Source organism: Lemur catta, chromosome 10 (assembly GCF_020740605.2).
Source record: "Lemur catta isolate mLemCat1 chromosome 10, mLemCat1.pri, whole genome shotgun sequence".
Classification (NCBI taxonomy): Eukaryota; Metazoa; Chordata; class Mammalia; order Primates; family Lemuridae; genus Lemur; species Lemur catta.
This window is the reverse complement of record NC_059137.1, coordinates 26054328-26077966: the sequence shown is the minus strand read 5'-3', so window position 1 is coordinate 26077966 and position 23639 is coordinate 26054328. Positions and strand designations below refer to the sequence as shown.

General features: G+C 42.5%; 1 protein-coding gene across 3 annotated transcripts in view; it reads left to right on the top strand.

Annotated features, from left to right (window-relative positions):
- Window positions 1-23639, top strand: part of ZNF462 (zinc finger protein 462) — a 134698-nt gene that overhangs the window by 35544 nt on the left and 75515 nt on the right. For 2 of the 3 annotated variants that reach the window (XM_045562316.1, XM_045562318.1), the window contains exons 2-4: window positions 15728-15976; window positions 16517-22137; window positions 22909-23073. In XM_045562316.1, the coding sequence (XP_045418272.1) occupies window positions 15757-15976; window positions 16517-22137; window positions 22909-23073 (6006 nt within the window). In that variant the 5' untranslated portion in view covers window positions 15728-15756. The remainder of the gene's footprint in view (window positions 1-15727; window positions 15977-16516; window positions 22138-22908; window positions 23074-23639) is intronic. The other variant, XM_045562319.1, reaches the window with a different exon arrangement.

The window sequence follows — 23639 nt, the reverse complement described above, 5'->3', positions numbered from 1 at the left end:
AATCAGCATTCTTAGTAACCTGGAGTAAGAAAGTTAAATTTATCGATAACCAGTACTTTGCCAAATCACTCCATTTGCGTTACATTTAATGATTGTGTTAAATGTTAAAAATTTGTTGGAAATTTTTCACATCATTAAGTAGAAAATGAAAATGTCGTTCACTTGGGCCCACACTTAGGTAATTTACCTTACTTGTAGATTTTGAAAACTTTATCTTCTCTTTCCAATAGTTATTTCCTTACTTTATTTTCTTGTACAAATGCATTGACTAGCATTTCCACAACAAAGCTAAGTGCTAGTGATAATCCTTGTCTGGTTTTTGACTTGAACTTTTCTAATGTTTTATCATTAAATATGATGCGGAATTTAACTTGAATTTCATCAAATGCTGTTCAGCCTCTTCTGTATCGATCAAATTATTTTTTTCTCTTTTGACCTCTTAAGATAATGGAGTATTGATATATTTTCTTGTGTGGAAACACTGCCTTCCTGTAGCCAGCTCCACTTGATCATGAAGTGATTGTCCTTTAATGAGCACCTGGGTTGTATTTTAAATATTTGCCTCAATATTTATAAGTGACATCAGTCTGATGATGATGATGGTGTATTGTTTTGGGCTGAGCTTTGATATCTATGTTACACTGGCTTTGGAAATACATTGATAACAGTCTTGTGCTTTAGACTTTATAGACCAGGTTAAAAAGCATCTATTTACTGATTCCTTCATGTCTCCTAAGACTCTCATGTGGTTGAGTTAGCTGTTTGACTATTTCCTAGTCTCCCATTGATATGATTTCTTCTTGGATTAATTTTAGTAATATATGTATTTCTTCATTACATTAGGTTTACAAATAGTGCCATGAGTTGTACATGGTAATTTTTAGATTATAACGTAGCTTCCTTTACATGTGTGGATATTTTCTGCTTCTTATCCTTAATTTTCTGTAGCTGTGTTTTTCTCTTCCCCACTTTTATTTTCTAATTAGGCTAGCTAGTTTTTATTTAATTTTACATAGTATTATATTTTTAAAAAATAAGTGGTTACTGGGTCAGTTCCATTGTTATTTGGTATTTTGATTCCTGATATTTTATCTTTATCATAATCAAATTCTTCCACTTTTATTTTCCTTTTTTCTGTACTTGAGTTAGATGTTTGATTCCTTTAGCATTGTTATTTCTTGATTTATAATGAACTATTATTATTATTTCTTAATTTATAATTTTCATAGAGCTATGAAATTTCCTCTAAGTACAGCTTTTACCAAATTTCGCATTTTAAATACATTGTGGTTTTAAAGTCACATTCAGCTGTTGAGTTTTTATTTCTGATTATCAGAGAAATTGTTTAGGAGAATGTTAAAGACTTTTCCCAAGTCTTTGAAATTTTTGTTTTCTTTTTTTGTTCTCATCTTCATTGCACTATAAGTAGAAATTATAGAATGTTTTTGTATTTGTAATTTAGTATCTCTTAATTCTGGCACTGCAAAATTTGTAAACCTCCATGGCATTTGAAAATCTTTGTAAATGTCCCACAGATGCTTGAAATGAAAATGTGTTTTCCATTTCCAGATATAGAATTTGAAATGTATCTCTTAACTCAATATTTTGTTAATTATATAAATTATATCCCTAGTTGTCTTTCTCCATTTAATCTGTTAATTGCTTATGCCTATTTCTTGCATCTGTTGCCATTTTGTTTCTTTATCTATTTGGTGCTATTAGGGGGCATAAATATTCATAATAAACTTTCCTTGTGGGTTTTACTTTTTCACATTATTAAATGTTCATCTTTATCATCTTAAAAGCTTTTGTGTCTTGAATTTAACCATGAATAGTATTAATCACGGTCCCTACTTTCTTTTGCTTGGTGTATCTTTGGCCATATCCTTAGTTTCAAACTTTTTGTGTCATGTTGCTGTATGCATGTCTCTTACAGACAAAATCCAATTCGAGATTGGTGCTATCTTCCAGAGGAAGTTATCCAATTCACATTTATTAATATAACATATATTCTTGATTCTAGTTAATTTTATGCATTCTCTTTTATATTTGTGTGATTTTCTTTGTCCTCTGCCTTTTACTACACGATCTGCATGCATTTTCTTTGATTTCCTCCCTCTAGTAATAAAAAGCTGTATAGTCTGTTTTTATTTTTATTGTTAATTAAATTTTTAACTTTAATTAATGTGCTTGTACCTTTGTTTGGAGATTTATTAACTTCAGAAATGAAACAGTGTCATGTATTTATGTCCTGCTATGAAAGTTGAGAATATTTGCCCATTTGCATTAAATTTTTATGCTCTGATGCCTCTTCACCCCCACCTCTATATTTTGTTTTTATGCTTGAGGATTCTTTTATGATTTGATATACTTTTATGGTTATTATTACAGAACAATTTATTATTATTATAATTATTACACTTATGGGGTTATAATTTTATTTTGTAAATGTTATAAATTATTCTAAATGTAAGTGGATTTGGAGCTCACAGCCTCTGCTTACCACCAGCTTCTCTATTCTCGAGATCTTGATTTTGAACCTTCTCTTGGTTGGATCTGTTGTACATCACTGAGTAGATGTTGAAGAGGAGTTCTTAATACTTATGTGCTGCATTCTCTGACTATGCTGACTGGAAAATTCTTTTTTTCTACTTTTGTACGTTGTTGCGAACTTAGTTGGGGACTGAATATTTCGGTTTTGTTCTTTCTTTCTCAAGTTTCTATAGACAGTGCTTCACTGTTTTCTATCATTAAATGCTACTGTGAAAAAGTCAGGGGGCACCTGACTTTTTCTCCTGTAATTGACTGATTTTTAAATGTCTTAATAGAATTCAATGTTCATCCTTGAAATTCTATAACTTCTCCAAGATGTCTCAATTTGGATAATTCTATATTACTTTTTCCTAGAACATCAGATACTCTTTTATTTCAACTAAGTATTTTCTGTCACAGATTTGAGCATGTTTTGTTTTGCCGTCTGCTTCTAGAATACCTTTTATCTGTATGTTCGATCTCTGTTTTCAAACCTTCTTATCTGTCATCTTTTCTACTTGCTTTCATCTACTTGTCCTTTTCCTCTGCATTTTGTGCAGTTTTTTGAAGACTGTTTTCCACATCATCAATATTGTTTTTGGTTTGTGGATTTTACCTCTTATAACTTTAATATATGTATTAGTTCTGTGATGATATTTTTGTCATCGTTTTCTTTCTTCAACTGCCAGCTCCTCTTTTATCTCATTCTCATTTCTTGTCATCCCATCTTTGATCTCTTCTTTCATAGACTCTGTTAATTGTTGTATATAATTTTCTTCTGTGTCTTGTTCTTTCAAAATAGATACTGGTCTTTTCTATGCCATTTCTTTCTGTCACCTCCCCTCCCCTTCTTGCCTCAGTTCACTTTTTAATTTTTATAACTTACTTGTCTTTGATTAGGACGTAACTATCAGAACTTTTTGTTTGGCCCCCAGATAATGAGAGCAATATCTCTTTAAATCCCCTTCTTAAGCCCTGGTTAATTCTGCTTTCTGAACTTGAGCTTGGGTCTTGATGGTTTGTCTTTCTTCTGTAGTCCTTCGGCAGTTTAAAAGGGTCCTGGCTAGGTTCCTGGGCAGGACACAGTTGATGAATTTTATCTCTGAACTCTATGATTCTAAGTCGTAAGTCCTGCGTTTGCCTTGAGGGTCCCATAGATCTGTTGGTTTGGTGTGGCCAAACTCTTTTGTTCTTTGTCTATGTTTTCCTCTCTTCTTTCAGCCACGCCTTTGTTAGCAGTTTGAGACAATGAGCCGCCATTTTTTCTGGAAAGTTCCTTGGTTAGCTTAAAGCACATATCCTTCTTTTGAGGGATTTCCAAACACCTCTGTGTCTTCAGATGTTGGTTCTTACTGAGAGTTTAGCTCTGCACTATAGATTTAGTGCAAAAATCAAATAACCACTGCAAGTTTGGAGGTATTTTCTAATAAGATTTTGTTTATCACAAAAGCTTCCTGTCATGAAAGAGTCTGGGATCCAGAGGACTTACCCAACTCTTAGTATTTTCTGGGTAAAATACTCTGATTCTTTCCTTTGTGGATTGCCATGTCCTACTTTAGAAATAGCAAGGACACCTCGTCATGAACCCTTCTGAAGTTTTTAAGAGAGATGAATGTCACTATGAACCTTACATTGGCCACAATATTCATTCTTTCAAGAACAGTAATCGTCTTTTATGCGTGTGCTCTTATAAGCATCTGATGCTGGGTCTTTAACTTAGTATTTTCCCATTAATTGGCAAATAAGAAGTTAAATATTCACAAATGTTAGTCCTGTCCTATGCTCCTTAAGGACTGCATAGATACTATTGCATTCACTCAGTCAACAGCATTTAAAAGTAGGGTTCCAGTGCAGTGGAGAAGAGCACACTCACTCACTGTTGTAGCCGGTGGTCTCAGGGACTGTTTCATACAGGAAGGAAAATTTGAACTTGGCCTTAAAACTTGAGCGAGCACCAAAATCAGCCTGAGAGTGTGTTAAAACAGATTGCTGGACCTCATCTTCAGTGTCTGATTCAAGTGTGGGGTGGAACCTCTAACAAGTTCTTGGGTGATGCTGGTGCTGCTGGTTTCAGGGACCAGACTTTGAGAACCGCTATCTTAAATAATGGGAATTATCTGGACCTTAAAAATGTAGGCAAAATTATGCCTCATGGAGAAAAATGTGAACAAACATGGAGATCTCAACCTCTTCTTGGTTTCTAAGCCATTCTCTTCAGAATGATAAAGGGATCCTTTTATAATAGACCCTTATGGAAAATATTTAAAAAGTTAAAGATGACTCCCAGACTTTCTGATATATTTAGTTTTATGTCCAACAAATGAGTATAGATATCCACCAGAAATAAAATTAGATAAATGAAGAAAGAAAGGATAAATATAAATTAATATATTAGTAAATGTAGAAGAATATTCCAAGTTGGAGTTGGTTTCAGTATGGTATTAATATGTAAAGTTTGAAATGAAATCCAGTATCAATAATATTCTGGTATTATTGGTCTGAGCTGCTCATTTAGATGTGCCACAAAGAGGCTGGCTTTCTTGCCAGGTGTCGTAGGACTGACTGCTTTTCCCTTTTCCATTTTACATGCACTGACCCTGATACCTTTAGATACCCCTAAGGCTCATTCAGCCAGACTCTTCAGTGACTTTGTTGGCGGTGCACATTTTCCATAAGAAACAAGACGATGTTTCTCATGGGCTAGATTTGACAGGCATAAAGCTACTACATAACCTTGTTCTGATTCTGTAAGGTTGGATTCTAAAGAAAGATAATTCAGTGTTATAGCTCTTGTTCTTCTGTGTTTACCTTTGTCAGCAACTTTCAGTCTTCCAAACTGTTTCCAAAGTATGAACACACTGCTTGCATGCCTAAGAAGTTCTTTGCACTGGCAAACTGCAGACAATGGATTTTGCACCTTATCAGTTACTCTCCTGAGTATGAATTCAGGGCAGAGGAGACATTGGTGGTTATTCTGGAATGTGCCTCCCTAGTGAAGAAAGACTCTTATTACTGAGACTATATGGGGCATGGACTGTAAGAGTGAATAGCTGTTGATCAACTGAATACCACTCATGGAGTGTCTTTACTGGTTAGTTCCTTTCTCAAATTATGGAATTCAAAAGATTTTTTTTTTTTCTGACTTGAGAGAATTTGTGTTCCAGAAGGCTCGGGCAGGTGATTTTTCTTGAGATCTCAGTTTCACTATGTGAAAAATGAAGATGTTGGACTATAGGGTCTTGAAGATTTCCTCTCAGGTGGACATTATGAGCCTACTGGCAATTAACTTTTAGAGTGGATTCTTCTTTTTGATTTAAGGAAGGCACAAATAATACATTGTTTAAATATTTTTCAGAGAGGCCAAGGAGAGAAAATTCTGCTTCTACCTAATTTTGTTACACTTCCCTCCACTGAAAATGTTTATACAGTTTTGAGCTATAGGGCAGAATTGTTCCTCGGCCTTTCCAAACAAGAAGAAAAAGATTTTGTGAAGGAAAGGTAAACACATGGTCTCAAGCATGTAGCCACAGGTGTCACATCCATTCAGGGTAGCTTAGCAGTGTCATAAATACACGGGTGGAACAGTGTGGCCAGAGGAACCTTGCCACGGATGAGGAGGGAGAGGAGATGGCCACTTACTCAAATCTCAAGGACAAGTCAGGACTTAGAATTCCTAGCATTCCAGTAGTCAGCTAATTATTATAATGTTGCTCCATTAGCTTTATTGGTTGGAGTGGGGAGTGTCATATAGCATTAAATTTTGTTTTGTGTTGTTTTTCTTGTCATGGATGCTCTCTGGACTTAGATTCCTAAAAGTTGAGTTTGATTTGGTGCCACTGGTTACTTTTCTCCTGGAAAGCAGGCATGCTCACAGTCAGTCATCGTAACACAAATCTCATCAGGGCCAGACCTGTGCTGGGCCCTGGGGATAAAAGAACAAAAAAAACAACACATTACTTGTCCCCTGAAGAGTGATTTTAAGTAGCCTGGGGCCCTATCACTTTGAAAGAAGATAATTTTTCACATTGGAGTGGAGAAAATGTGCATTGTGTTTTTCACAGAAGTTTTAGTTGGAGGCCACATGCTAGTGTAGAATTTGGCCATTTTTAATGACATTGGCCCCTTCCTCACAAAACCCACAGGATCACCAGCAGCACAAGGGTGTGTGCAAGGGCCTTGTCACTAAGAAGGATGGGCCAGTCAGTGCCTTAATCTTGGATTTTTCTTGAACAAGTCTTGGTAAAATACCAAATCAGAAAAAATATACTAAGAACTCATACTATCATATGGCATGAGGGCTGCTAAGATCATTTAGAACTATAGAATCAAAATTTTGGAATGAGGAGAGAACTTGTTGATTCTGTGGTCCACAGACTCCCTAGTCAGGACTCCATGAAGGGCTTGTAAAGGCAGGTGGGTTATATGCAAAGCCTGAAAATACCAAGAGATCACCTGTGACAGTTTCCGACCTCGGCCTTATTAACATTTTTGACCATAATTCTTTCTTACGAGGGCTGTCCTGTGCATTGTAGAATGTTTAGCAGCATCCTTAGCCTCTGCTCCCTACATGCCGATAGCACTTCACCTCTGGCTGTGATAGCTAAAAATGTCTGAATATGTTGTCAAATATCCCCGGGTTGGAGGCGATAGGGAGCAGAATTGCCTGTGGTTGGGACCTCTGCTTTATGATAACGCAGGGTTAGTAGAAGAATCTATGTTCATGGCCAATCTTTTTTATGTTTGGTTGGAATCCTATCATTCAGAAGCCTGATTCATTCATTCATTGGTTCCTTCCTTCTTCATTCATCACATTTGCTGAGTACCTGTGAGTGTACTGAGCACACTGTGTCCAGGGCTGAAGATACCAATGTGAACAGGACAGACGTAGACCCACTCTCAGGATGCTTCTGTTCTGGTGGAAGAACACAGACCATAAACAAACAAGAATCACGCTGACAGTGCAGGAAATAAAGTGGGGTATTGTGGTAGAGAGAAACTGAGTGTGGGCTGGAGGTGTGATTAGGGGCTTTGATTTCATGGGGGCTGGGGGTGGTGGCTAACATTAGATAGAGTTGTCAGGGAAAGCCCCATGGAGGATAGAACCTTTGAGCCCAAGACTTGAACGAAAAGAAGGGAGTCACACATGAAGGTTGGCATTTATATGTCTCTGAATAACAAAGTAAGGGAATGAATTGAATCACGAAAAAAAAATCTTTAAAAAAATGAGAAGGAAATCTTGTAAAACAGGTCCTTTGTATAAAAAGGTTGAACATCATGATCTAATCTCTTCATTTAGCAAAATGATCAAAGTGAGGGCCTCAAAAGACTTGCTCAAGGTGAAGATGGCAGGTAGAGACATCACACTTACTGTCACTTTTTGGTTTTAGTGACCTGAGAACAAATTCCTTAATTGGCTGGATAGGCATTTCTGTATGTCTTTTTTTTTTTTTCTTCTAAGAACAGCCCAATAGTGAAAAAAGCTAAGAAACCTAAGTTTGTTGGGCAAAAGTGGGATTTATCATTAAGGATTTATGGAATATGAGGCTTGACTGAGTACCTGAGCATTGCACTGTTTTCACATAGTGACAAATTCTGCTGTTGTGTTGGCAGGCAAATGTCTAAGCTTTTTGCTCAGTTCTTGGGGTGCAGTGATCTTTAGGAATAAGGTTACTTGCTGAATGTAGATTGGGGATTGTAAGAGAAAAGACATTTCTTAGCTATCTTTTTTTTTTTTAATTCTAATTCTTGGGCATCTGCTGCCACTATAAACATACACTGTGTTTTTCCTACTATTAAGGTACTGTTATTTGTTGAAGCAAGGGTGGGAAAACCAATGCATTTGAATGGGCCAGTTGGTTAGTTTGATAAGGAGGAAGGAAGGACAGCCTTCTAATAGCTTCTGCTCCAGGTGGAGGCCAAGAAGAGGGAAAAAAAATTGCAGTCTCCTTGGGTAGGAGAACTTGAAGGTGTTCACGGTCCACATAGGCCCAGCCACTGTTTGTCTTTTCTGAAAGCAGGCTGCTTAGGACTTTGGTTCAGACAGAGGTAGTTAAATCAGGAACCACAGTTTGGACAGAGAAAGACAGACAAACTCAGGCATAGGTAATCAGTTTTGTCTGATGTAAGAAATTAGACTGGATGGAAGGGTTATTGTATCAGGGCAGGCCACTGATATAGGCAGGTGTGGGACAATTCTCATCTAAAGGAAGGGACTTCTCTGAATTTTTTGAGCAAACCACACACACACACACACACACACACACACACACACAACAGTGAGCAAGTATCAGAGAGATGAAATTGGGATTTTTGTGTCTTTTTCCTCAAGTAAAAGAGCTTCTGGTGAGATTTTCTTACACTCTCTGTAGGTCACTAGCCATACATCATGTTTTTTCTTTGAATAATAACAGAGAACAAGGTAAGTTGTTAAAGTGGTTTCTGAATTTGTTGACTAAAAACCGTAAAATTGAAGCTTGATGTGCTTTGCTGGATCTTATGAGCCAAGAACAATTTTGGCCATGAGGACATGACCAGGGCCTGAGGTCAGCCTGGCTGGCAGACACCAGGGAAAGTACTAGTGCCCGTGTGGGTCTTCCGTGATGTGGAAGGTGACTTTTACTGCTGCCTCTGCTTACTCTGCGTCTTAATCAGTTCTGTAATGAAGACCCAGCAGCGTATCTGCAACTTCCCTTTAATTTTACAATTTTTATAATGAGAGCTCTTGTAGTGTGAAAAGTGTCTGTAGAAACCCAGCCAGCTTTCTGAAGAGTCTATAAGGGAACACCGTGATTTTCCGACTCTGCTGTTTGGGTGCGGTTTGGCTCTGGGGGAAAGAAATCAGTTATCTCTTGTTCTAAATGCGAGGGCAAGAATGGCTTCAAAGTTTCCAAGGAACTTCCTGATGAACCCATGACATTTCATTCCTCTATGCTTTATCGCGTCTCGTGTATTCATCTGACACCAAGAATGGTTTCCCATCATTTGAAAGGACGTGATGAGCTGGAATGTCATTTGTCATGGTTGCATTTTGAGAATTTCAGTGAGGGGGAGGTGTCTTCGTTTTGTTTTGTTTCTCAGCCACATCTCAGGACCCTCTTAGAATTATCATCAGGACACTCAGAATTAGTTATCTAGGGAACTGCAGGTTCCCCTTTACAGACAATGAAATCTAAAGGTACTGAGATACCACCCAGCTTCCTCCCTTTCTTTTCTGGTCCCTTCTCTCCTTTTATCTCCTTGTTCAAATCACAGGCTTCCTTTTCTAAGGACAGGAGAGCTGGCAGACTGCCTATTGGCCTGTTGGCCTCAATTAGCCTTATATCATTGCAAAGGAATGCATGAATTCTCCAGAAGGTATGTAGTATCTCTTTCTGTATTAGACACTCGCTACCTGCTTTCATAACAGGTCACTCAACCAGAATCACTTATTTACATATCCAACGTTTTTTTAGCCACTTGGGTTATATCCCCAGATGCTCATCTCATTTTAATGATGATCCCCAAGGTATCTGTTATGAAATATTACACCAATTTGCTCTGTAATACTTGAAAACTTTATGAAGGAGAGCAAACCTAAAATAAAATACAACCTGAAGACTAGCATTGTTGGCCACAAGGTGACTGGGTTATCCATCTGCAGATGGCCTGCTTTAGACTCCGTGCTTATGTACAAGGTCCCACAGATAGACCGGGCTGACAATGTACAACAGAGGCCACGTGCATTGGCAGGACTCGGTCTCCTGGTATTTGCTTGCAACCATTTAAATTCAGTCTCATATTGGGGGTTACATATGTGATTGCAAATTAATCCTTTCTCTTCTGAAAATTTGGTTTTGAAGGACAGCTGTGTCTCCCTTCTGAATTCCTTAATTATTTATCCTCCCTGATATGTTAAACCTTTCATTAGTGTGGTGAATTGCCAAGAGTACACAGAACTGCTTAGATCATGTAGCAAACAGTATAAACATTTGATAGGACATTTGAAGACCACATAGTGAGCCAGGATCTATAGTACTAACAAATGCTGTGGGATCGTTGGAGGTAGCTTGTCAGTCTATTTTTGCTGGTTTGTTTTTTAAAACTATAACGTGAGAATAGGACTGATTCTGCCCTAGCTCTCGAGAAATTTGGAGTGCACATGCCCATATCTGAGTTAAAATTAAATCAAGAAAATTAATTACTATATATATGTAAAACTTTGGACATTGTATATTTGCATTTGTAGTTTTGATTCCATACCATTATTCCTGAAAGAGATTTCACCTCAATTTCTCAGTTCAGTACTGTTTGGAAAGATGCCTTAAATGCTTATTAAATTATTAGAACTTCCACCTTAGCCACGACAAGAGTAATTGATTAGTAGTGATACAGAAACCCCCTTATTGCTAAGAATAGCAACCCAACATTCACAAGTTTATTAATTAGTGTGTCTCCCTTCTGAATTCCTTAATTATTTCCATCCCATTTTTCATCCTAAGGTCCTGGGGTTGCAATTAGAAATATTAACCTCCCAATCCACACCACAACTCTTTGACCTCATGATAGCAACAGTTTCTGATCTGTAAATAACATTTTTTAGAATGACCTTTAGGTTCCTGATTTTTCTGTCTTTCAAGCTGAATTATTCCAAAGTTTATGCATTCTATTACCTGCCCTTGGATAATTGGTTTTTCCATTCATAGGATAGTAAGAAAAGGACAAACAACAGGTACTCACAAAAGTTTTTTATTAGAATTGTGATTGAGGAGACCTGGGGAGTTCAGTGTCTTATAAATGAAACTAGGTTTCTGGAGTGGACAGAGGAAAAGCACCTTATGGTGTTTCTGGTTCTATTTCTCAGAGGCTTTGAAGGTTATAATTAGTTGCTACTGAATCACATGGCTGTGGTGCTTCACGGCTTTATTTCTGGTCTGCAGTCCTTCAGCCAGAGAACAGGTTAGATCCAGGCAAGGCCTGTGGGTTTTAATTTGGTCGCTTCATGGAGACAGTTGGGATTTTGACTTGAGGACCACATTTCTGCTCCTGGGCCATCCAGTTTAAAGAGCAGTTTTTACCAAGCTGATGTGGACCAGGGTTGATGGTGGCAGGCTTGTAGGAATGCTCAAAACATCAAGGACACCTCCCCGCTCCAGTTACGTCTGAGCAGTGAGTTGGAAGGTCACGCCATGAAGCTGGGGTTTGTCTCCTTTCTTCGCAGGAGGAAAAACTGAAGCATAATGGATCCCTGGAATTCTGAGCACTGAAACGTGGGTGGGCAAGAGGTATAAATTAAAATTGGTGTTCCTAAGATTGAGAAAGAGCAGCGTGTGTCCATAATTTATTTTTCCCCATTCCCATGTATATATTCCAAATCTTTAACATGATCTGTAGACATTCTTTAAATATATATCATCAAGAGTTTGTCAAACAGGGACAACTGGGTTTTGGGTTTCCCATCAAAACCCCACCCACATTTTGAAATCCTCCAACTATAAATGTAAACTGAACCAACCAATAACCAGTAATAAATAATACTAAAGAACAATAAATAATTAGGATGGTGTAGGAGTTTCATGTTAGGAGGACCAATTACATTAGGTGCTGTAGGTTATTTTAGGCTGAATCTGGATTCACCTGTCAGGTGTCATCATGGGTGATGTTCAGAGTCATCTGAAGCCTATTTGACCTTAAGGGGCCTGGAGATACTGCGTTAGGGGTAGATCAGGGTGCTCGTTTGATTTGTAGGTTCATCTCATGACCTTTTGAAATAGCATCTCTTTTTAGTTAGTTCAGACACACTTCCTCTTCTGCTTTTGATTTTGCTGATTTGGTGAGAAAAAAAATATTGCTAATCTCATAATCACAGTATTATTAAATGATATAAGTAGATATGAGATCAAGGCTTTTAACTTTAAATCTTAATTTTGTAGCAGATCAGTGTCTAGTTTAGCCTGTTAGGGCTGCTGCTCTTCTGGGCTGATAAAGCTGTCAAAAACGCAGAGTTTATTTCTTGTCTTTTTTTATCTCGTTGTTGGTTTCTGAGAGGATTACTATCTGCTAGGTCATCCTCATGTCCGGTTTTCTATGTCTACATCCTTCCCTACTCCCTTCTTCTTCTTCTGCTCTCACTTTTTGCCCATGTGCACATCCACAGTCTCATAAACACGTCAAGTTTCAGTTTCTTTGATTGTTTGGGCCATGCTAGCAATTCTGTTTCCTTCTATCACTGTCTTCAGGAGAAACATATACACAAAGGCAAAATGGCTTTCAAAGTAGGCTACATCCTCATTTCAGTACTTGGTGCAGACATCAAATTGAAGGCAGTTCAGCTCTACCTGACACTGGTTCTCTCAGCGGCCCGGAGATTAACCTCTTCTAAGGCTCTGAGCTATTTTTGAGGCAGAGACTGCAACGACATTAAAGCTAGAACCCATTAGGAAATCACTTTCATCATCTCTTCGTTTTCCAAATCAGTGGCTCTTTTTTCTGATCTCATAACCCTTTAATCTCCTTTGTAGCAGAACAAGGAGACTGTTAGTTTGTGTTTGTAGCCGGTGAAGTTAGCATCCTTGATAACGGCTTCAGAAGACACCAAGATATTAGAGAGCTGCAAAGAGAGATGAATTTCATCTCTAGGTGGATGACTTAATGCTGAAGGTGCCCTGCTTTCATTGTGCAGAACCGTAATTTTTGTTGATGTTGTGCAAACCAGGCTCAAAACTTTCCAAAAGACACGCAGCAGAAAGGCTTTTGTTGCATTATTTCTAAAGGCTTGAAGTTTTGAAGGGAAGAGATTTTGTTTTCCTCTCAGCTACACAATGGAGCTTTCAGAGAACCTCTTTTAAAAGGAATAGCTACAGCCTTTGTGTTGAAGGGTGTGTCTGTTGGCAGGGTCTGCTGATGCAGACAGACTGGCTGGTGATTAACAAAGGTCATTAGACTTTGGAATCTGGCAAGCAGAGTCGGATGGTATGTCTTCTGTGTGTGGAAGGACGACTCCCAAGAAGCCAAGGCATTCTGGAGGTGCCCCCCACTCCCAGCCGCACCCCCAAATCCTGCTGTAGAACAGGGTCTGGTCCAGGGTCATCCTGCTCTAAGCAGGGCTCTGCTGGGACTAATGAACCAGCATATCAATCATGGAATAAAAGAACCTTTGGAGATCTTGGTGAATGACATTGGAGGAGGAGAAAGGTGCTGCTTTTCGGAGAGTAGTGAAAACAGTTAATTCTGTGTTGGGAAGAGAAGAAAGAGCGTAGGGGGAGCCCAGCCTGCTCCTCCAGCGTTCATTTCTGATTGCTAGCCTAGCAGGAGCCAGGAGAAGCCATGTTGTGCACGGAGGAGAAGCTCTGAGCTAAAATGGCTGCTCCTAAAGCTCAGAGGACTAGGGCAGCTTAGTGAGTCTTAGAGCTTCAGTGACGCAGGAGCTCATATCTCTTGAAAGTGTGATAAACACATTCAGCAGAGCTGTGGCTTGTTTGGCTGAGATGAAAGGACTAAGCTTGGGGGATGGGGAGTGCACACTGGAGGATCTGCTTTTTTCTGTGAAGTGTTCTAAATGCAGGAGTCGTCTGCACCATGGAAAAATTTGTTTTCAGGTCTAATGGACTGTGCGAAAGGAGACGTGGGGTGGGGCCTCAGTGACTGCTGTAATTTGATCCAGAGCTGATAGCAACCTCTTCCACACAATTTGGGTTGGTGCTTAGACATAAAAGCTTGTGTATCTGGAATATTGAGACTTCGCTGAAAAGACTCCGGTGCACAGTTCAATGTTTATTGAAAAAGGATAAATTGCTGGGTGACAGAAGAGGAGGTAAATATCTGTGTCTCCCTCTGCAAGCTCAGTCTGTCCAGAGCTGGACTTGCCAGAAGTTATTTTAGCAGGCGATCAGGAGGCTCATGCTTTCATAGAAAACCCTCGTGCGATGGCTCCTTTCACTACATCGACATGTTATCACTGGACTTTGTTCCTCCTGCAGAAATAATTTATCTTTTATAATAAAAGTATAGAGCACTGCATGGTAAAATAGATTTGGCTACAGCTTTAGTTCTTGGACATCTGGTTCTAGATTACAATGACTCTGTAGAGTTTGTGGTAAGCTTAAAGAAGTAACTCACTCATTAAGGTAATAACTGGGTATCTGGACTTAGGAAATGTATTAAGATAGGAAGGATGACACCTTTCCAATACATTTTTGACTTCTTAATGGTGGAACTGTCCATTGAGTTAGAGGGAAGCTTTGTGTATATTTCAGTCACACAGTAACTTGCAGAATTATGATAGCTGGACAAGTTTTGCTTTATTCCCCACCAGGTTCACAGCTTTCTGCATCCCAGTATACACTTTATGTTTGCAAAGGAGAGAAGTGAAGAAAAAGATAAAGTCACGACTTAGTAGCCCCTCTTCAAAACTGCGAGTTTCAGTTGTCTTAATGTAAATTGAGACACCAAGATGCAACTTTAAACTAGAAACTTGCTTGGCATTCCAAACTCGGTTGTTTGAAAACCTCATGAGAAATATTTTATGACCTAATTAGATTGAAGAAGCTGTTAGGTTATAATTGGTAGGTAGTAAAAGAGCAAATAACCATTTAGCTCATGAAATAAACCCAACTAAACTATTTGGGGAAGGGAGGAAAGAGGTGTGTGTGCCCCAATATCAGGAAAGATCTTAAAATACTAAAAGCTACAAAAAACTCTCCATTATCACTTCCAAGATTCAATACTATTTTGCCACTTGGAGATCAAACACCAATGTCATAATATTAAAACAGCTAGTGAAGATTGAAATTTTCCCTTTCTTCTATGTGGACATCCTCTTTACCTCTGAGAAGGTTCCTGTTGGAAAGAAAAAAAGAGTTCAAGGCACAGCCAAAGTCAGTATTAAGTTACCAAGAAATTTGGATTCTGTGGAGAAACTCAGAAACTTTTAAAACTTTTGATGTCATTAAGGGTTTCCTTGACTAATGGCATTTGAAAATATGTGAAACCAGAAAATGTTTTTCTGGGTTTGTTTTCTTCTTTGAAGTTTGGAAGTCAAGGACATCATCTCTATTACGTATGATTGCCTTTCTTTGGCCGATGTTCCAATTGGCAAAGTGTAGTAAGAGAAATCTACTGATATTGGAATTTTTTTCCATTAATGGATGTATAGCCCCATCGGCTGGAGGTGCGTGATGAGTGCTTTCCTTAAGATGGTTTGTTCTGACTCCCGCCACAGGTTCCTAATGTGAGAGGGTAGACAAGATCATGGAGGTGCTTCAGTGTGATGGCTGTGATTTCAGAGCCCCATCTTATGAAGATCTCAAGGCGCACATTCAGGATGTCCACACGGCATTTCTGCAGCCAACTGACGTGGCTGAGGACAATGGTGATGAGCCACGATCCGGGTCCATGAATGCCAGCAATCAGACAGAGGTGGAGTTTTCGTCTATAAAGGATGAATTTGCGATTGCAGAGGATTTATCAGGTAAATCTGTATGAAGCTCAGCGTATCTGATATATTCTCATTGCCCTTGTTTCTTTTTAGCCTATAGCCATGGTTCTTAATATGTGTGGCTTTTGCAGAGTTTCTTGCTCTTTGTGAGCCATTTTTGTGGTTTAGGCATCACGTTTCTCTCAAGTATCCTAGGTTATTGTCTTTTCGGCTTTCTCATGTCTCCTAGTTTCCTTTTAATTTTGAGAACAGGTAGTAGGGTGGAAAGTTCTAGAATAAATATTGTAGGTTGTGAACTTGCATTTTTGTAGCCCCGCAGCTCATTTGCGGAGATGAAGGGAGTGTTGTACCTAAAGCTGGATGTTGCATCTTTATCCGTGAAAAGGTGCAATATATGTGCGTTCATAATACTCCATGGATACCCTTCGGGGCCCCATCTTGAGACTTCAGGCCTTTTAAATGTGATGTTTATTAATGAACAATAATTGAAATGATGCTGATTTGCATGAATGAATTCTTAATTCTCTTTTGCTTTGCTTTTCTCTTCTCACTCTCCTTATGTTTTCTCTTTAGGTCAAAATGCAGCTGCATTGGGGACGGGAAGTTACTATGGCCACAGTGCAGGATATTACGGTCAGCATATTGCCGCTAATCCCAAACCAATGAACAAGTTTTTTCAATGCAAGTTCTGCGTACGCTACTTCAGGTCAAAAAACCTCCTCATAGAACACACTAGGAAGGTCCATGGAGCTCAAGCTGAAGGGAGTTCAGCAGGACCCCCTGTCCCAGGATCCTTAAATTATAATATCATGATGCACGAGGGATTTGGAAAGGTCTTCTCTTGCCAGTTTTGCACATACAAGTCACCAAGGAGGGCAAGGATAATGAAGCATCAGAAGATGTATCACAAAAACAACTTGAAGGAGACCAGTGCTGCCCCTCCCACTCCTGCTCCGATGCCAGACCCCGTGGTTCCACCCGTGTCCCTGCAGGACCCCTGCAAGGAGCTGCCAGCAGAGGTCGTGGAGCGCAGCATCTTAGAATCCATGGTCAAGCCTTTGACCAAGTCTCGAGGCAACTTCTGCTGTGAGTGGTGCAGCTACCAGACCCCCCGCCGAGAACGCTGGTGTGACCACATGATGAAGAAACACCGCAGCATGGTCAAGATCCTTTCCAGTCTCAGACAGCAACAAGAAGGGACTAGTCTACCGGATGTGCAGAAGAGTGCCCCCAGCCCCACGTCCAACTCCACCTATCTGTCCATGAATGCTGCAAGCCGGGAGATACCCAATACTACCGTCTCCAACTTCAGGGGCTCAATCAGCAACTCCATCATGAGACCCAATTCTTCTTCAGCTTCCAAGTTTTCGCCCATGTCTTACCCTCAGATGAAGCCGAAGTCACCTCACAATTCTGGCCTAGTTAACTTGGCAGAGAGATCCCGTTATGGAATGACTGACATGACTAATTCTTCTGCTGACCTGGAAACTAACAGCATGCTCAATGACTCTAGTTCTGATGAAGAGTTAAATGAAATAGACAGTGAGAATGGTTTAAATGCTATGGATCACCAGACATCAGCCATGTCTGCAGAGCAGCTGATGGGCTCCGATGGCAACAAACTATTGGAGACCAAGGGGATTCCGTTTAGAAGATTCATGAATAGGTTCCAGTGCCCCTTTTGTCCTTTCCTCACCATGCATCGACGTAGCATCTCCCGTCACATAGAAAACATCCACTTATCTGGAAAGACAGCTGTCTACAAATGTGACGAATGTCCGTTTACTTGCAAGAGCTCCTTGAAACTTGGGGCTCACAAACAGTGTCACACGGGTACATCAGATTGGGATGCTGTGAATTCCCAGAGTGAAAGCATTTCTTCCTCACTGAACGAAGGCGTGGTGTCTTACGACAGCTCCAGCATGAACGGTAGAAAGGCAGGAGTCATGTTGGATCCTTTGCAGCAGCAACAGCCACCACCACCACCGCCACCACCACCACCACCGCCATCACAGCCACAGCCACTGCAGCAGCCACAGCCACCGCAGCTGCAGCCACCGCATCAGGTGCCACCACAGCCACAGCCGCCACCCACACAGCCGCCACAGCCACCCACGCAAGCCCCGCCCCTGCACCCTTACAAGTGTACCATGTGCAATTACTCCACCACGACTCTGAAAGGGCTACGGGTCCATCAGCAGCATAAACATTCGTTCTGTGACAACTTGCCAAAATTCGAGGGGCAGCCCTCAAGCCTACCATTGGAAAATGAGACAGACAGCCACCCCTCTTCCAGCAACACTGTGAAGAAAAGTCAGACCTCAATTCTTGGGTTGTCCTCCAAGAACAATTTTGTAGCTAAGGCCTCTAGGAAGCTCGCTAATGACTTTCCCCTCGATTTGTCACCCGTGAAGAAGAGAACTAGGATTGACGAGATAGCCAGCAACCTGCAGAGCAAAATCAACCAAACCAAACAGCAGGAAGATGCGGTGATCAATGTTGAGGATGATGAGGAGGAAGAGGAAGACAACGAAGTGGAGATAGAGGTTGAGTTGGACAGGGAAGAAGAGCCGACAGAACCAATCATGGAGGTGCCCACTTCCTTTTCAGCCCAGCAGATTTGGGTGAGAGATACCAGTGAGCCCCCGAAGGAATCTAACTTCAGAAGTGTCACCCACGATTACAACGCCACCAACGGGGCCGAGATTGAGCTCACCCTTTCTGAAGATGAAGAGGATTATTACGGCTCCTCAACAAACATGAAAGATCACCAAGTTTCCAGTACTGCTCTGCTGAATACCCAAACTCCTATCTATGGAACTGAGCACAGTAACGAAAATACGGACTTTGGTGACTCTGGGAGGCTTTACTATTGCAAACACTGTGACTTTAACAACAAATCTGCCCGGAGTGTTAGCACCCACTACCAACGAATGCACCCATACATTAAATTCAGCTTTAGGTACATCTTGGACCCCAATGATCACAGCGCGGTGTACAGGTGCCTGGAATGCTACATTGATTACACCAACTTTGAAGATCTCCAGCAGCATTACGGCGAGCACCACCCAGAGGCCATGAATGTACTCAACTTTGACCATTCGGACCTTATCTACCGGTGTCGGTTTTGTTCATACACGAGCCCAAATGTTAGAAGCCTGATGCCACATTACCAAAGAATGCATCCCACCGTGAAGATCAACAACGCGATGATATTTTCAAGCTATGTAGTGGAGCAGCAAGAAGGGCTGAATACTGAATCCCAGACCCTGAGGGAGATTCTGAATTCGGCTCCCAAGAACATGGCGACTTCCACACCTGTGGCTCGTGGTGGCGGTATTCCAGCAACGTTTAATAAAAACACTCCTTCAAAGACCTTTACTCCTGAATGTGAAAATCAGAAGGACCCTGCGGTCAACACCGTTGTCGTTTACGACTGTGACGTTTGCTCATTTGCAAGCCCCAACATGCATTCTGTCTTGGTTCATTACCAGAAGAAACACCCTGAAGAAAAGGCTTCCTACTTTAGGATCCAGAAAACCATGCGAATGGTGTCTGTGGACAGGGGCTCTGCCCTTTCTCAATTATCATTTGAGGTGGGTGCTCCAATGTCTCCCAAAATGTCCAACATGGGTTCCCCACCCCCCCCACAACCCCCGCCACCAGACCTCAGTACTGAGCTTTACTACTGCAAACACTGCTCCTACAGCAATCGGTCAGTTGTGGGAGTGCTTGTCCACTACCAGAAGAGACACCCAGAAATAAAGGTTACTGCCAAATATATCAGACAGGCTCCTCCCACAGCTGCAATGATGAGAGGGGCCGAAGGGCCCCAAGGCTCCCCCCGGCCACCCGCCCCCCTGCCACAGCTGAACCGAAGCAGCTCTGAGAGAGATGGCCCCCCTGTGGAGAATGAGATGTTCTTTTGCCAGCACTGTGATTACGGGAACCGGACGGTCAAAGGTGTCCTCATCCATTATCAGAAGAAGCACCGAGACTTCAAGGCTAACGCGGATGTGATCCGGCAGCACACGGCCACCATCCGGAGCCTCTGTGACCGCAACCAGAAGAAGCCTGCCAGTTGTGTGCTTGTCCCCCCGTCGAACGTGGAGCGGGACAAAACTAAACTCCGAGCACTCAAATGTAGGCAGTGCTCATATACCTCCCCCTACTTCTATGCACTGAGGAAGCATATCAAGAAAGACCACCCCGCCCTAAAGGCCACAGTCACGTCCATCATGCGATGGGCATTTCTGGACGGCTTGATAGAAGCTGGCTACCACTGCGAGTGGTGCATCTATTCCCACATGGAGCCCAGTGGTTTGCTCCTGCATTACCAAAGGAGGCATCCCGAGCATTACGTTGATTATACTTACATGGCTACCAAACTCTGGGCAGGGCCCGACCCTTCCCCTCCCTCTCTCACGATGCCAGCCGAAGCCAAAACCTACAGATGCAGGGATTGTGTTTTTGAAGCCGTCTCCATCTGGGACATCACCAATCACTACCAAGCATTCCACCCCTGGGCCATGAATGGCGATGAGTCAGTGCTGCTGGATATCATCAAAGAGAAAGATGCCATCGAGAAGCCCCTTCTTGCATCCGAAGAGTTGGCAGGCCCTGTGAATTGTGAAAACAGCATGCCCACCCCACTCCCGGAGCAGGAAGCCGAATGCCCAGAGGACGCAAGACTTTCCCCCGAGAAGAGCATGCAGCTAGCTTCAGCCAATCCCGCCATTTCCTCCACCCCGTACCAGTGTACGGTGTGCCAGTCTGAGTATAACAACTTGCACGGGCTTCTCACCCACTATGGGAAGAAGCACCCCGGCATGAAGGTGAAGGCTGCTGACTTTGCCCAGGACATCGACATCAACCCAGGTGCCGTCTACAAATGCAGGCATTGCCCGTACATCAACACCCGCATCCACGGCGTCCTGACCCACTACCAGAAGCGACACCCATCCATCAAGGTGACCGCCGAGGACTTTGTGCACGACGTGGAGCAGTCGGCTGACATATCCCAGAACGACGTGGAGGAGACCAGCAGGATCTTCAAGCAGGGCTACGGTGCCTACAGGTGCAAGCTGTGTCCGTACACGCACGGCACTTTGGAGAAACTCAAAATCCACTACGAGAAGTATCACAATCAGCCCGAATTTGATGTCTTTTCCCAGTCGCCCCCGAAGCTGCCCGTCCCCCTTGAGCCTGAGATGACCACTGAAGTGAGCCCCTCCCAAGTCTCTCTCACCGAGGAGGAGATGGGAGAGGAGCCGGTGTCCACGTCTCACTTCTCTACCTCGCACCTGGTCTCCCACACTGTGTTCCGGTGCCAGCTCTGCAAGTACTTCTGCTCCACGAGGAAGGGGATTGCCAGGCACTACCGCATCAAGCACAACAATGTCCGAGCCCAGCCCGAGGGCAAGAACAACCTCTTCAAGTGTGCCCTGTGTGCCTACACCAACCCCATCCGCAAAGGACTGGCGGCCCACTACCAGAAGCGTCACGACATCGATGCGTATTACACGCACTGCCTGGCGGCCTCCAGGACCATCAGCGACAAGCCCAACAAGGTGATCATCCCGTCCCCGCCCAAGGACGACTCCCCTCAGCTGAGCGAGGAACTCCGGAGGGCAGTGGAGAAGAAGAAGTGTTCCCTGTGCGCCTTCCAGTCGTTCAGCAAGAAGGGCATCGTGTCCCATTACATGAAGCGCCACCCGGGGGTGTTCCCAAAGAAGCAGCATGCCAGCAAGCTGGGGGGCTACTTCACCGCCGTCTACGCGGACGAGCACGAGAGGCCCCCGCTCTTGGAAGAAGAGGAGAGAAGCGGCAGCTTTGAGAAAGCCGAGGTGGAAGGCGAAGCTCAGGAAATCGAGTGGCTCCCGTTCCGCTGCATCAAGTGCTTCAAGCTGTCATTTAGCACGGCGGAACTGCTGTGCATGCACTACACTGACCACCACAGCCGGGACCTCAAGAGGGACTTCGTCATTCTGGGCAACGGCCCCCGCTTGCAGAACTCAGCCTACCAGTGTAAGCACTGTGATAGCAAACTGCAAAGCACAGCCGAGCTGACCTCACACTTGAGCATTCACAATGAGGAATTCCAGAAGCGTGCCAAACGTCAGGAGAGGAGGAAACAGCTTTTGAGCAAGCAGAAATATGCAGATGGTGCTTTTGCAGATTTCAAACAAGAGAGGGTAAGGATATGTTTTGATTTCCCTTCCCCCAGGAGGCCTCTCATCACTGGTGCCCACATGCACTTCTTCGTTGCCAGCCAAACTGCTGCAGGCTTCCTAGTGACTTAGCTTGCCAGAGAGCTCAATAAGTCAATTAAACGTTTCGAGCTTGACTATCCCCCATTCCGTGCTCACCCCTCTCCACAGTCCTGTTCCCCTCCTGCCCTCCCTTTGACTCCTCCTGTGGCTCCCCGTGGGGTGGTGTCTATGTATGTCCTTCTGCCAAGTAGCCTTATCTGAAGCCTAGTTTTACGACGATGCTCGCTGTTTCCTAAGGCAGTGTGGGCTGTCTCTGGGTATCATTAGCACTTCTCAGCCATGTCTTGGTCTTCAGTGTTCGCTCCATGAACCTAACAACTCCAGGAGTAGATTTTTTTTTTTTTAATCAAGAAGTTCACATTAATGGTGCAGCTATGCAACGTTTCACCTGCGTAGTTGAAACTGGTTTGAAAACCAGGTAACGTAGTGGCAGTGACGATGAGCTTCTACACAGAAATCTTCTCTACTCACAAGCCGTTAACGTTTTTGGGTTCCAGAGACTTTGCATAGTAGGCAGTGTGCCACGACTCTGATGAATTCGTTATATAAAAATACTCATACTCGCCTATATCTCCCTTGGTTTTTAACCTGCTAATCTGCTTTAAAATAAAATATGCTAGTAAACTGCAAGAATAAATTCCAGCAATTGAGGGAGGGCTCGGAGTACTGATGGCTACCACTGTATTTCACCAGCCTTTTGGTCACTTAGAAGAGGTGCCAAAGACCAAGGAGAGGAAAGTGGTGGGCTACAAATGTAAATTCTGTGTGGAAGTGCACCCGACGCTCCGAGCCATCTGCAATCACCTCCGAAAGCACGTCCAGTATGGCAATGTCCCAGCCGTGTCAGCCGCTGTGAAGGTGAGAACGGGAAGGTCTGGATGAGCGTTCTGGTGTGTGAGCGATTCGAGTTACTGATTAACCCCATTGCTTAAAGCAGCTCAGGAAAGAGCATCTCAGGATGCGGGCATTCCTGAGCTATGCTTGGATTGGTTTGGCTTGTTTTGATTTCTTTGCAGGTTGGACCTTCCTCATCTTTCTGTTCAGGGAAAGGTCGAGTTTCGCTCTGGTTTCCTTCCACGCGGATAGTTTGGTGCCAACAGAAGGTCCAGGATTCTCGGTCTAGGAGGCTTCGGGTCGTCCTTCTATTCTGCGTTTAGTTGCCATTAGGTCTTCGCCCTTCCAAGTTGCCCGAGCTCTTAAGAGGAATCAAGTGGGTTCGGTTCCCATCATCTTCTGCTCCTCCCACTGCCTGACTTCTTGCTGTTCTCATCTGGTTGAGGATGCAGAGAGCCCAGGAGAATCTGTCTTTGACTTCTTATCCTGGGTCCTCTGGGGAGTGCAAGAGACATTAACTCTAAAACCAAAAGCCTTTGCATCACAATTGACCCTGAGCCTTTGACCTGGTTTGTCTCCTCCATCCTCTC